We start from the raw sequence: 13,290 nt of genomic DNA on the forward strand, positions 1-13,290 counted from the left end.
CCCTTGAAGCAAGTCAATCATGAGACTTTTTAAAGTTTACTCTCTCTCTGTTCTGTCACTCCTAAATAATTCCTAATTCTTCTTTTTTTGTTTCTCCCCCTCTCTCTCTCAAACTCACACAATCTTTCCCTCTCCCCTTTCTCTCTCTCTCTATATCCATCTGTCTCACTCACCCTTTTCACCACTGTTGTCTGTTTTTCTCTCTCTCTTTGCTATCTCTTACTCACAAACGCATCCTCTTTCCATCTCTCTCTCTCAACCCATTTTTTTCTTTCTCTCTGATGCCATTTATCTTCCCCTCACTCTCTGTCTGTGTAGAGGATTGATGGGAGAGATACGGATCCTAATGTTCAAACCTTTGGAAGCGCCATCGCTGGAGGAGGGGATATTGACGATAACTTTTACCCTGATCTTGCTGTTGGAGCTTATGCCAGTGATTCTGTCTTTGTCTACAAGTACGTTCCTTTAGCCTGGCTCACACCTTTGTGGTTTTTTTTGTTTTTATTTTTTGCTTGCGTTCAGCTGCAGATTGCCTGAATGCAGACAAATGCAGTGTAACGCAACGCAATGCAGTGAAATGAGCTAATACGAGGTCAATACACAGCATATGTCAAATGCAACGCAACACAATAAAACAAACTAATAAAATTTCAGTATATATGCAGACTAATGCAGGGCGCATACATTCGTAATTCCGAAGCTTCATTATTCTGAAGGTTCGTATATTCCGAAGGTTTGTAATTCCGAAGGTTCGTAAGTCCGAAAACGAAATGAGGCTCGTAATTATGAAGGTTCGTAGGTCTGAAAACAAAGTGAGGTTCGTAATTCAATAGGTTCGTTAATCAGAAAACGATCCTTTTTTTCGTTTTCGGATTGACGTACCTTCAGAACAACGAACCTTATTTCGTTTTCAAACTAACGAACCTTTGGAACATCGAACCTTATTTCATATTCGGATTATCGAACCTTCGGAATAACGCCACAAATGTTCGGATTAACGAACCCTTTTTCATTTTCGGATTAACGCAATTTACGTGTTTCGGAATTACGAACCTTCGGAATTACAAAGTGTAACCACGCAGAGGCCTTGCATGCTAGCCCAGTAGTTTGAAATTCTTTCAAAAGTCAAGCTGCAGCCTCATATGTCATCTAACATATATTTCATAAATTCCAATTTCTTAATGGTTTATGATGACCGAATAAACATGTATATAATTTCATACTTGTTTTTATAAGAATACTATATTATGTATTACTATTTTGGAGAAAAATGTATGAAATGAATCGTCTGGTGATATAATGAATGGACAAGTGGAATCGTTCTGAATTTTATGAGTAAATTGCATAAATATGGAATTTTTATTTCTTAAGACCAATGTGGGGGGGGCTGCTGGAATGTGATGTCACAAAACCAAACTTCAAAATCGTAACTCAGTTAAAATTTGATGGATTTTCACCAAATCTTTACCAATATTTTTCATTTCTTATTCAGATTTTATTAAAACCTATAAAGGGTTAGTTCACTCTGGCATTAATTTCTGTTAATCAAACGCTGATAAACAAATATAAATATACTGGTGAAGATTTGTCAAAAATCCTAAGTTGGAAAACGATATCAAATCTTTTAGAATTTGATTTGATTCCATTTTATTTTATTTCCTTATTCCAATAACAAAAGTATATACAAGTATAATCAATTTTTTTCGACATGACATAACAATAAGCAAACGACATAATGATTCAACATATCCATACATAACATTATTCTAAGTAAGATATAATTATACTCTTTTTTAATTATTGAATCATGTATAAGCAGAAATAAATATATATATATTTATATAACAACAATATATATTTGGAATGTAGGATACTGCTATCTTAGTTTGGAGCTTGAAATTGATGGAGGCTTCGAAATAAACCAGACTTATAGTGCAAAAAAAAAGAGACCTATCTATTATTGCACAAAATGAAAGGAATATAACAAGAAAGAGTGGATATAGGGAAAGAAAAATTCAAATGTGACAGGTATAATTATAATGTTAATAAAAGGCATGACAAGGTCATTTGTGAATATTAGGCAACTCATTAGTAGATCGCGCCATCTCCTTTAACATTTCCGCATCGATTTTGATTTTATAATTTTATATTAGAACGAGACCCCTGCTTGACCTTGAGGTCACGCTGACGGTGACCCCTGACCCTCTCGATCCAAAAAATCCATCGTGCATAGATTCAGAAGGTACTTGCATAGAAATTGCAGTCTGCTTCACCTACTCTGGGCCAAGAAAGGAAGCGTTACCTCAATATATAGGTGAGAATGTAGCATTAGTATTATTATTTTTAACCCTATTTTAATTTTCTATTTCACACCGGGTATTACAGGGCATTGTCCAATTGAAACTCTTGGCCACCAGTTGCATGATCTCAAAAATTTGCATGGGCTAAGAGCCGGATGTAAACTACTAGACTCAAATTTTTCAAAAATAAATATTTCTTGTGTTTTCAAATACTTGATTAAGCAAATAAGTGTATGAAATTGTGTTATTTACCTAAAATAAACAGCAGAATTACAGTTTTGATGAAATGTTCATTTTGACATTACTAACTATTATCTGCAAAAGTATTGCCAAATCAGAATTATTATTATCATTCGTTTGGCATCCCTTGTACCTAGGAGGCAAAAAGCAAACATCATTACTCATATCTTGCTCAAAACAGGGATTGCAATTTGAGAGATCATTCTTAACACAAATAATGGAGTCTTCCGCTTAAATGTGTGAGGGAAAATTGTGAGCATATCAAGTGAAACATATCCTAATCAAGATGAGTGTATATATATACAGTGCGTCCCAGAAAAAACGAAACCGAGATTTAGCGATCATTTATCATTACTTAATCATAAATAAAATAGACAAATGACCTACCAATTTAAAGCTTAGAATCTCCTCTTTCATCTGATATTACTTAGATTATTTCTTATTCACGCATGAGTGGGCAAATACAATTTGAAGAAAGGATATAAAAACTCATTTGGCGGGGGGTATCTGGGTTTCAAAAAGAAAACCACATTTTTGAAAAATTCAATATCTCCCCTTTAATTTGATACCTAAATTGCAGAAAATGGTCAAGAAATAACAAAGTTCTGGTCATTTGAAATAAGGCTTGCATTTTAATAATTTCATAAAATGAAGAGGTTCTCCAGGCTGGCTTTCAAACTCACTCGACAATCCGTTTTGTTGACGATCAGCCATGCATTAAATCTTTTGTTCACCATGCGAAAGCTTCTGCGGGAAACCGGTGAAAATACGTTTATCTCATGAAATTATGGAAATACAAGCCTTATTTCAAATGACCAGAACTTTTTTTTTCTTGACCATTTTCTGTAATTGAGGTACCAAATTAAAGAGCAGATATTGAACTTTTTAGAAATGTGGTTTTCTTTTTGAAACCCAGATACCCCCCGCCAAATGAGTTTTTGGTATCCTTTCATCAAATTGTTTTTGCTCACTCATGCGTGAATAAGAAATAACCTAAGTAATATCAGATGAAAGAGGAGATTCTAAGCTTTAAATTGGTAGGTCATTTGTCTATTCTGTTTATGATTAAGTTATGATAAATGATTGCTAAATCTCGGTTTCGTTTATTCTGGGACGCACTGTATATATATACATATATATATATATATATATATGAGGATCCCCAAAACAAAGGTAATTGGATGCGATTAACACATCATATTAAACTGGAGACAGATACTTGTACATAAATAAATGTTTATATAAATGTTTATGATGCACTTTATATGAAAACGTGATTCTATAACAATTTGGTCATTATGCAGATGTCATCTTTGACATTGAGTTGGACAAGGAGAAGACCGCAGCTGGATTCAAGCCTCGATTCCTGCTACAAAACGGAACAGATATGTTAAACGAGTTAGGCGCCACAAAGCAGATCCGTATGAATGTTGATATATGCTTCAATTACAAAGCATACCTTCAGGTACCTGTGAAGTTCTTGAGGATTTTTATGGTCTTGGTGGTGGTATTCATAATGAAATTGATGATGGTGTTTTTTATGGTCTTGATGATTGTTGATGATGATGTTTATTATGGTGTTGATGATTGTATTGATGATGAAATTGACGATGGTGTTTATTATGGTGTTGATGATTGTATTGATGATGGAATTGATGATGGTGTTTATTATGGCATTGATGATGACATTGATGATGGTATAAGAGAGGTTTATTCTAATATTGATGATAATATTGAAGATGATATTGACGATAACATTGATGGTGGTATTTATGATGACATTAGTGATGGTATTGAAGAGGTTTACTGTAGTTATGACATTTAAGATGATCATGATGATGACATTGAGGATGTGAAATTAATGATCACATTAATGATTGTATTGATGATGGCATTACTGGTCGTAATAATGGTTTATGCTATGATGTATGTAATAACATCGCATCAGGAGGAGGAAGAAAAAGATATCGAAACTGATGAAGATGATAATTTTAATGATGTTGATAATACCAATGAGGGGCCCGGGGTATAGATTATGACAATGACAATGAGTAGGAGGAATTGTGATGGAGATTATGTTGTTCTGATGATGGTATTGATGATGTTGATGAGAAGGAGGAAGAGACAGAAGAGGATGTTTATGCTGATGAAGATACTTCTTATAATGTTGATATTGACACTGATGATGTTAACTATGATGACAATGGGTGATTTCAAGTACGGTGTTGAAATCTGGTGTTGGTGTTGGGACAACACCAACACCAGATACAACACTGTACTTGAAATCACGCTGGTGTTGGGATTGACCTCGGAAGATATGACGTATTTCCGGCAGTTTGTGTTGAGCTCTGGTGTTGAATGTCGTCTGCTGAACAGAGCATTACAGCTGGTGTTGACGATCTACGTGCAATTTCCCTATTCACCAACACCAACGGTGTTGGCTCAGTCAGTAATGCGTCTGCCCGTCGAACCAAAGATCGTGGGTTCGAGTCCACCCCGGGTGGGTGACTGAAGTCAGTGTGTTGTGTGTAAACGTCTCTCCCATGTTTCATAGATGCAGGCTATGTTACAATGGAAAACACTCTGCCCCTCGGATAGGACGTTAAATGGAGGCCCCGTGAAGAGGAGAGTCACCACCTTTGCACGTTAAGAGCCCATTGCACTATTCGTATAAGAGTAGGGGGAAACCCGGTGTAGTGGTCCACCTGCATTTCCCCCAATCAGTTATATCGGGAGGAGAGACCTGCGGGTCACAGTGATTCAGTTCGCTTTTCGCCTCCCAAGCACAGGTGACGCCAAACAAATAATAACAATAACAAAAATAACAACCCCCAGGGATTGGGGAAATCATGATTTCAAGTTCGGTGTTGATGAACTGTAGTTCACAAACAGGAGGCGAACACGATGAAACACCCCTGTAAAATTATCTATTACAGTTAAGATGAGAGCAAATCATTAGAGTTTTACACATTTTAATGAAAAATGATATTTATGTTTTCTGATAATTGCAGTGATTTTAACCTGTGCATTCTGTACGATAAGATTTTACTGCAATTTCTTCCCGATTTCACTTTCGTCGTCGAGAATTTCTCGCGTCAAGTTGAGATGATCAGCAGCGCGGCGCTGAGGTGTGACGTCTTAGAATATCGATAACGCGATCGGTATCGCTCCTCTGAACTCAGCTCGGTGTATGGGCTCGGTTCAGCAGCCTTTTCAGGCTCTCAACACCAACACTGGACACCGTACTTGAAATCACCCAATGAGGAGAAGGAGGAGGAGGAGGAGTAATGTCAATAGCAATGAATGTTTTTTTTTTGTAATGTAAGCGGCTAGTGATGAAAATTTATTGTGATTTTGATATCATAATGATGGTGATAATGAATGGTTATGATGATGATGATAATGATTATGATCATGATTACTGTGATGACGATGATGATGATAATGACGTTGACAATGATGATTATGATGATTATGATGATGATGAAGGAAGAAGGATGGAGATGTTGATGGCAATGTTGATAAGAAAATTGTACGAGGTTGTTGATGGAGATTGAATTGCTGATAAAAATTATTCTGATGTATGATGATAATGATGATGATGTTTATTATTATTATTATTATGATAATTGTGATAATGATAGGAGGGTTATCAACTTATGATGCAAATGACATGATGAGGATGACTGCGATGGTTATGATTGCATGTAATTTGTGAGAACAATGATGCGGATGTTATTAAAGTAAACTTTAGTTTCTCTTTGAATCTAATAAAATGGTATTGATGTTCTGTTGGGTTGTTTTAGAGTACTGCATCAGACTTTCTCAGCCCCGTTCCCGTTGATCTGACTTACATCCTGAGAGACTATGAGCATGAAGGACCACCGCGTCAAGATAGACCTCGGCAGTTTCCGTATGGAATCCCTCCCTTAATGCTCAGCCCTCAATGCCGATCCATCACAACAGTTGAAGATGTAAGTTAAGGCCGTTCTACATCTCTCTGTGGTGGCATCTTGGTCTAGTGGTTCTGACTCTCCTCTCTCAATCAGAGGGTCATGGGTTTGAATCCCAGCCATGAAGTGTTTTCCTTCAGCAAAAAATTTACCCAAATTATGATTTGATGCATGAATTAGAATATATAATGAGTAAAAATGAAACATATGTAGATTTATTGAAATCTAGCTATGTGATTGCATAATTATCATCATGCAAATCTTGTGGGGGCGGGATCAAAATCCCCCTCTCCCGACCTGGGACTTTCATGACTCAAATAACCCAGGAATATTAGTGTTATTGGGCTAAACATATTATTGAGCCAAAAGAAATAAAGAATAAAGTCTAGTGGATATTACACTGGTCTAGTAATCCAGACGTCGTGGGTTTGAATCCCTTCCGGTCTGCCTGTGATATTTTCACTGCAGCCGAGCTTTACTTCACACAGCAATAGTGTGTGCTAACCGTATACTATCACAGACAAAATTATTTTCTTATTTCTTGTGTCTATCACCCAACAAATTAATTATTCCATTTGGGGAATAAAGTTTATTATTTAAAAATGACTGAATCGATTATGTTTTTTGTGCAAATTGAGTAAATATGTGATGTTTTTCAGTGTTCATTACTTCCGAACAAACTCCCCAAATCAAATTTCAGCCAGTATGCCAGCATGCATCCATGACAGTTAGGTGAAGAGTCGATGGAACATGAATGTTAAAAAACGAGATCTCTGTTTCTATGCAGGTCAATTTTGTGAGAGATTGTGGTGTTGATGCTCTCTGCAGAACTGATCTGAAGCTTATAGCCAATGTCTCAATTGAAGGGTAAGAATACTAATAACACATCAAAGTCCTTGCTGTATGGTAGTGGATCGTATTTAATACCAAACTCTTCATAAATTCAATCATATCAAACACAATACTCATGAAATACCTAAGCAATATAAAGATGTAAATTTATGCCAACTTAACTTTCCTCTTTAAAGGACAAGTCCACCCCCAACAAAAACTTGATTTGAATAAAAAGAGACAAATCCAACAAGCATAACGCTGAAAATTTCATCAACAGATGTAAAATAAGAAAGTTATGACATTTTAAAGTTTTGCTTAATTTCACAAAACTTCATATGCACATCCTGGCGGGTGTGCAAATGAGGAGATCGATGACGTCATCCACTCACTATTTCTTTTGTATTTTATTGTATGAAATAGGGAATATTCTATGTTTCTCCTCATTGTCAAGTGAAACAACGATTAATTTCTCCCTGAATATATGAAATGAACATTGTTTAATACTATATGAGTCAGTCCAGTTCGTCCTTATTGATAAATCTATAACAAATGAAATATTGTATAATTCAAACAATAAAAAAAAAAAAAGTGAGTGAGTGAGGGACATCATCAACTTTTTCATTTGAGTTGTGCATATCACTGTTTTGTGAAAAATAGCAAAACTTGAAAGTGTCATTATAACTTTCTTATTTTACATCCTATTTTGATAAAATTTTCAGCATTTTGCTAGTTTGATTTTTGTCTATTTATTCAAATTAACATTTTTCTGGGGTGGACTTGACCTTTAAGCATATCAGCTTCAAATTATATTTTGAATGGGGTTTGCCTTATGGAGCCCTGGCAGGGGGGGGGGGGGGGGGGGGGAGTGAAAAGAACTAAAATATGGAATTTACAAATAAAATTCAGATGCATTGATTCTTAGCCCATCAAAAGCAACTGTTTCACAGAAATTGTCAGCTAGACCCAACAATCAAGTCAACTTTCAAGAATTTCTTCACCTTTAATTTATCAAAAAAAAGTTGCATCGTGCTGAATCAGAATAAGAAAATATATTTAAACACGATTCTGAAAATGGGCTTCAACAGATAGATTACATTCTATTGTCATATTCATTATCACAGAAATCCAACAGAGATTATTTCTGGTGGTCCATCCAGACTGTACGTCAACGCCAGAGTCGAGAACGACGGGGAAGAGGCGCATCAGGCTGTTCTTACCGTTACCCACCCTTATGACATGAGATATGAGGGTCTTGAAACTAACCAGGTATTCACATCCATTATATATTCCAGAAAAATGTTATATACCATTGTTTTTAAATGAGTTTAGAAGATTTCTTTGCACTCATCACTCTCTCCTGAACTTCTCTCTAGAACCACTTCACGTGAAGTGGTCTTGTTGCCATGGGAATACTTTCTGTGTGATCGCATGTTTCGCACGAAATGTGGAACAGCAGCATAAACATTTTAAACACAGTGTGTCCTGAGTAGCATGCCAACCATGTGCCAACCTGGATCGCTTGCGGAATAGGCTTGTGTCCTCACCTATGCTTAAACTGATTTTAATGGGGCAAAACGTTCTTGAAAACTCCATTGCGAGTTGGTTTTCGAAACTCCCTTAAAGTCAGTCAATATTTAATAAAGATAGGCAAAACTTTGTTCTGGGGGCTACTTTTCATAACTTATTGCCTAAATCTGTAACATTGGATAAGCTTTAACATTGTGATGAATGAGGATTTCCAAGGCTCCATTTTGTTCGTTTCCAGGGATCAATCATTTGAGCATTTCAGGGGCTAAATCGCTCCAGCCCCCTTGTAATTTCTTCCCCGATTATATATGTATATATATATATATATTTTTTTTTTCTTTTGTACAGTTGTCTTGCCTTGATGATAATGAATGCGATGCAAGAGCTCTTGTACTTTGTGAACCAACAGCGGCTGGTGTGAAATGCAACCTGGGAAATCCCATGAATTCTTACACAGTGGTAAGAGAGCTTTAGGTTCAAGATTTACCAAAATTTTCAGCTTAATTTTTCTTATCACATATAAACTATTTTTCATAGTGTTAGTCATTTATTATGATTTTTTAATTTTGCTATTATCATTGTTAATATTATTCATTTTTGCTATTATTATCATTGTTAATATTTATTTTTTGTCATTATTATTACTAGATAATAGGATTATTATAATCATTACTACTTTCACTATTTGTATTTCACTATTTGTATGAATATTATTAGGCCTATTGTTTCAACGGCTGTCATGTAAATCATATTGGCATATGATTGGCATTTGCGATATATTTTTTTTCCCAATTTTGTAAGGAATGTGATGTATATAATTAAAAGAAATACAGGAAATAGATTTACATGTTACGTTTATACATAGTTATATATTGGTAAGTAATATTGAGATAGTATTTATTCTACAAAGGCCCAGTGTACATCATTGAAATGTGACTAAATGCACTCTTTGACACTCTTCGAATAATAATTTAAAAAATGCAATCGTTCTCTGATTTCTCTCTCTTTTGTTGATGGCTTGAACAGAGCACTCTCCGGCTTCGCTTCGACATCGGGGGTCTTATCTACGACCCTGGTAGAATCGTCAACATTGTGATATCAGCTAACACTAGTAGTTTGCAGACCCCTGACAGCCTCGCTGACAACATCCTTGAAGTTAATTATGAGCTGGTCATAGGTGCAGATGTTGGGATTTTCGGGTATGAATGTAAACAATTTTGTTCTCTTATGGATCGAATTTAAAGCTGAAGCTATTTTCAAATTCAAATGGCCCAGGGATGTTTCTTAAGACCTCCCCTCCCACACCAATTTTTCACAATGAATTTCTGATTCCTGTGGATTTTATTTGATATGTATGGTAGAGGTCAATAAAGCTATGCACCACTTGCAATTTCAATGGCAAAATGCGCATGTGTTGAACTGTGACTGCAGAGTAACAAACAATTATTATTATTTTATTTTGATTTAAAAAAAAAATAACTCAAAGAAATAGTGAACTGTGATGTCTTTGACACTCATTTGCAAGTCACTGTTGTGCAGAGATGTTTTATGGAAAATACTGGGAAACAAAATTTTACAATATCATTTCTTAATATTACAGAGAGGGCATGACCAAGGTTTGATGAAGATTTTAATGTCCCGTCCAAATTGTGATTAAAAACATTCTCAAATTTTTGATTTTGGAAAAATTATTCTTAATTCATTTAAAATTTTTTGAAAAGCCCCATGAACAGTCTACAGAGTTGATTTGGCACAATATAAGCCCAATTTTTTATTAATATCATTGTTAAAAATGTAAATTTTAGAGATTGTGGCAAAAAGAGGATCCCATCCCTTGATAGTGATAGAATTGGAGAGAAATTATGAAAAATAGTGTCCTCATTAATCCTCCCCACTTTTAACCATGGAAACAGGTCCAGTACCCCTGAGAGTGTATACTATGTCAGTAATGGTTCAAACTACGCCACTGCACAAGCAGCTGAGAAGTCTCTCCAAGCGGCCGTAAACATGTCGCTTATATCGCCGTCATCGCCTTCCTTCAACGACACCCACATTGGAAGCCCGTTCACACTCTCATACCAGGTAATTATAAAATTAATCTCTCTGGGTTTTGAGAGGTCATTTTTATTACCTGGATTGTTTGCTACTGAATGGCTCTTTCAAGTTACTGATAGATCAGCTATGAACTTGGCTAAAGAATGCATATGAGAATGTTTAATATTATTTGAGTATACTTTGGGGTCAGAAGGTCAAAGTTCATAGGGGGCAATTACATGATTAAAAAAAAACCTCTTCAACCCAGGGCCGTCTGTGCACTCATGGTTTTGAAAATTATATCAAGATATGGTTTCAAGGTCAAAGGTCATTTTATATAGGCTATGGAATAATTACACAACTATTTGACAGATCAGTAGGGGACGCCCGGGTGTAGTGGTCCACCTGCACTCCCCCCAATCAGTTATATCGGGAGGAGCGACCTGTGGGTTTAGTTCGCTTTTTGCCTCCCAGGCACATGTGATGCCAAACTAATAATGATAATAAGTTACAAAATTGTTTCAATAATTTCCAGTTGCATGCAGTGTAGAATGATCACCTCATTGGTCAGACTATACTCTGAGATCGCAACTTTAATGAATAAGATGGTGTGTTACATATCATGTGCATTTAAAGCACGACTATAAGTCTTACCAAACTTTGTGTTGAACACGGTAGAAAGGAATTCCTTGAGTGCCCGAGTGCCCATTCAGGGTAGCTGTGCTAATTAAAGCCCGGGTAATGCACTTAGAAACATTTGTATTAATAGCGCTATATATATGTTGCATATTATTATTAATCACTTTGTAATTGCTTATTTTGTTTTTAGATCACCAATGACGGTCCTGGTCAACTACCATTCTCTTCTGTGGTCACTATTCACATTCCATGGCGGATGCTCAACGGCGATTGGCTTATCTTCATCAAAAGTATCAATATAATAGATGTAAGTATAGCAGGAACAGCGCAGAGTAGTCTACAGGAACAGTCCCATGGTTTTTGCAATTCACATAGTGGATAATGCAGAGTCTAAAGCAGTGAGACTAGATTCACCATGTACTGTGGCCAGTTGGCTTGACACAGACAGAGTCAGACAGACAGAGAGTCAGGTGTCAATCTTCACTCTAGACATGGGTTGGTTTAAAGTGTCAAATTTGAAATTTGAGTCTGTGTTTGCAGACTTAGTAAGAAGGGACGTGGGGCGGGGGGGAGGGGGGTGTCAACACCAGGGGAATGCATTCAGAGAGAGTTACCACATGGCATCTTTCCCATTATTGTAACTATCATGGAAACCTTGATTGTGGTTGGCTGCTGAGCCCTGTTACTATGGTAGTTACCATAATGATAAAGTTACCTTTAGTTGTAAGCCCGAATGGGGGAGGGGGCACTCACATATATTGGTGGTATGGGGATGTGCCGTTTTGATGACCCCCTTTTTCAGACCTTATTTTCAGTTCCCAAGATACTCAAAATGAAAAAATTCCATTCAGAAGCCACATGACATGCACGCTCTCAAGACCCGTGTTACGAAACATCTCAGTTATACGGTTTCGTGAGGCACACCCCCATCAAAATATAATTTCAGTGCCCCCCCCAGGTTGTAAGTCTTAATGAAACGGGTAATAAGGGATTATATTCAGTTCATAGTTAAAATGTTAGATTGACATGTGAATTAAGTCACCGATGAAATGAATAATATGCATGGGTTTATATTTCACCTGCTGCAAATTTTGAACACAAGGCGTTGCCACTCACCACCCTCCAGTTTTTGTCTCACCTGCGAAGCAAAGTGAGACTATAGGCGCCGCTCTTCCGACGGTGGCAGCGACGGCGGCGGCGGCGACGGCGGCGGCGTCAACATCAAATCTTAACCTGAGGTTAAAGTTTTGAAATGACGTCATAACTTAGAAAGTATATGGACCTGGTTAATAAAACTTGGCCATAAGGTTAATCAAGTATTACTGAACATCCTATTAGAGTTTCATGTCACATGACCAAGGTCAAAGGTCATTTAGGGTCAATGAACTTTGGCCAAATTGGGGATATCTGTTGATTTCCCCTCATAACTTTGAAATTTTATGGATCTGATTCATGAAACTTGGACATAATAGTAATCAAGCATCACTGAAAATTTTGTGCAAGTTTGAGGTCTCATGATTAAGGTCAAAGGTCATTTAGGGTGAATGAACTTTGGCCGAATCGGGGGTATCTGTTGAATTACCATCATAACTTTGAAAGTTTATTGGTCTAGTTCATTTAACTTGGACATTAGAGTAATCAAGTATCACTGAACATCCTGTGCGCGTTTCAGGTCACATGGCCAAGGTCAAAGGTCAATGAACTTTGGCCGAATTGGGTGTATCTGTTGAATTACCATCATAACTTTGAAAGTTTATGGATCT

General features: G+C 36.6%; 1 protein-coding gene across 1 annotated transcript in view; it reads left to right on the forward strand.

The window, feature by feature from the left end:
- LOC121426004 (integrin alpha-9-like) overlaps window positions 1-13,290 on the forward strand; it is a 44,125-nt gene that overhangs the window by 22,807 nt on the left and 8,028 nt on the right. The window contains exons 11-20 of the mRNA XM_041622133.1: window positions 319-455; window positions 2,154-2,314; window positions 3,845-4,005; window positions 6,347-6,514; window positions 7,281-7,360; window positions 8,449-8,593; window positions 9,203-9,313; window positions 9,881-10,053; window positions 10,768-10,936; window positions 11,718-11,834. Coding sequence (XP_041478067.1) covers window positions 319-455; window positions 2,154-2,314; window positions 3,845-4,005; window positions 6,347-6,514; window positions 7,281-7,360; window positions 8,449-8,593; window positions 9,203-9,313; window positions 9,881-10,053; window positions 10,768-10,936; window positions 11,718-11,834 — 1,422 coding nt within the window. The remainder of the gene's footprint in view (window positions 1-318; window positions 456-2,153; window positions 2,315-3,844; window positions 4,006-6,346; window positions 6,515-7,280; window positions 7,361-8,448; window positions 8,594-9,202; window positions 9,314-9,880; window positions 10,054-10,767; window positions 10,937-11,717; window positions 11,835-13,290) is intronic.

The sequence above is a fragment of the Lytechinus variegatus genome, chromosome 13 (assembly GCF_018143015.1).
Source record: "Lytechinus variegatus isolate NC3 chromosome 13, Lvar_3.0, whole genome shotgun sequence".
Taxonomy (NCBI): domain Eukaryota; kingdom Metazoa; phylum Echinodermata; class Echinoidea; order Temnopleuroida; family Toxopneustidae; genus Lytechinus; species Lytechinus variegatus.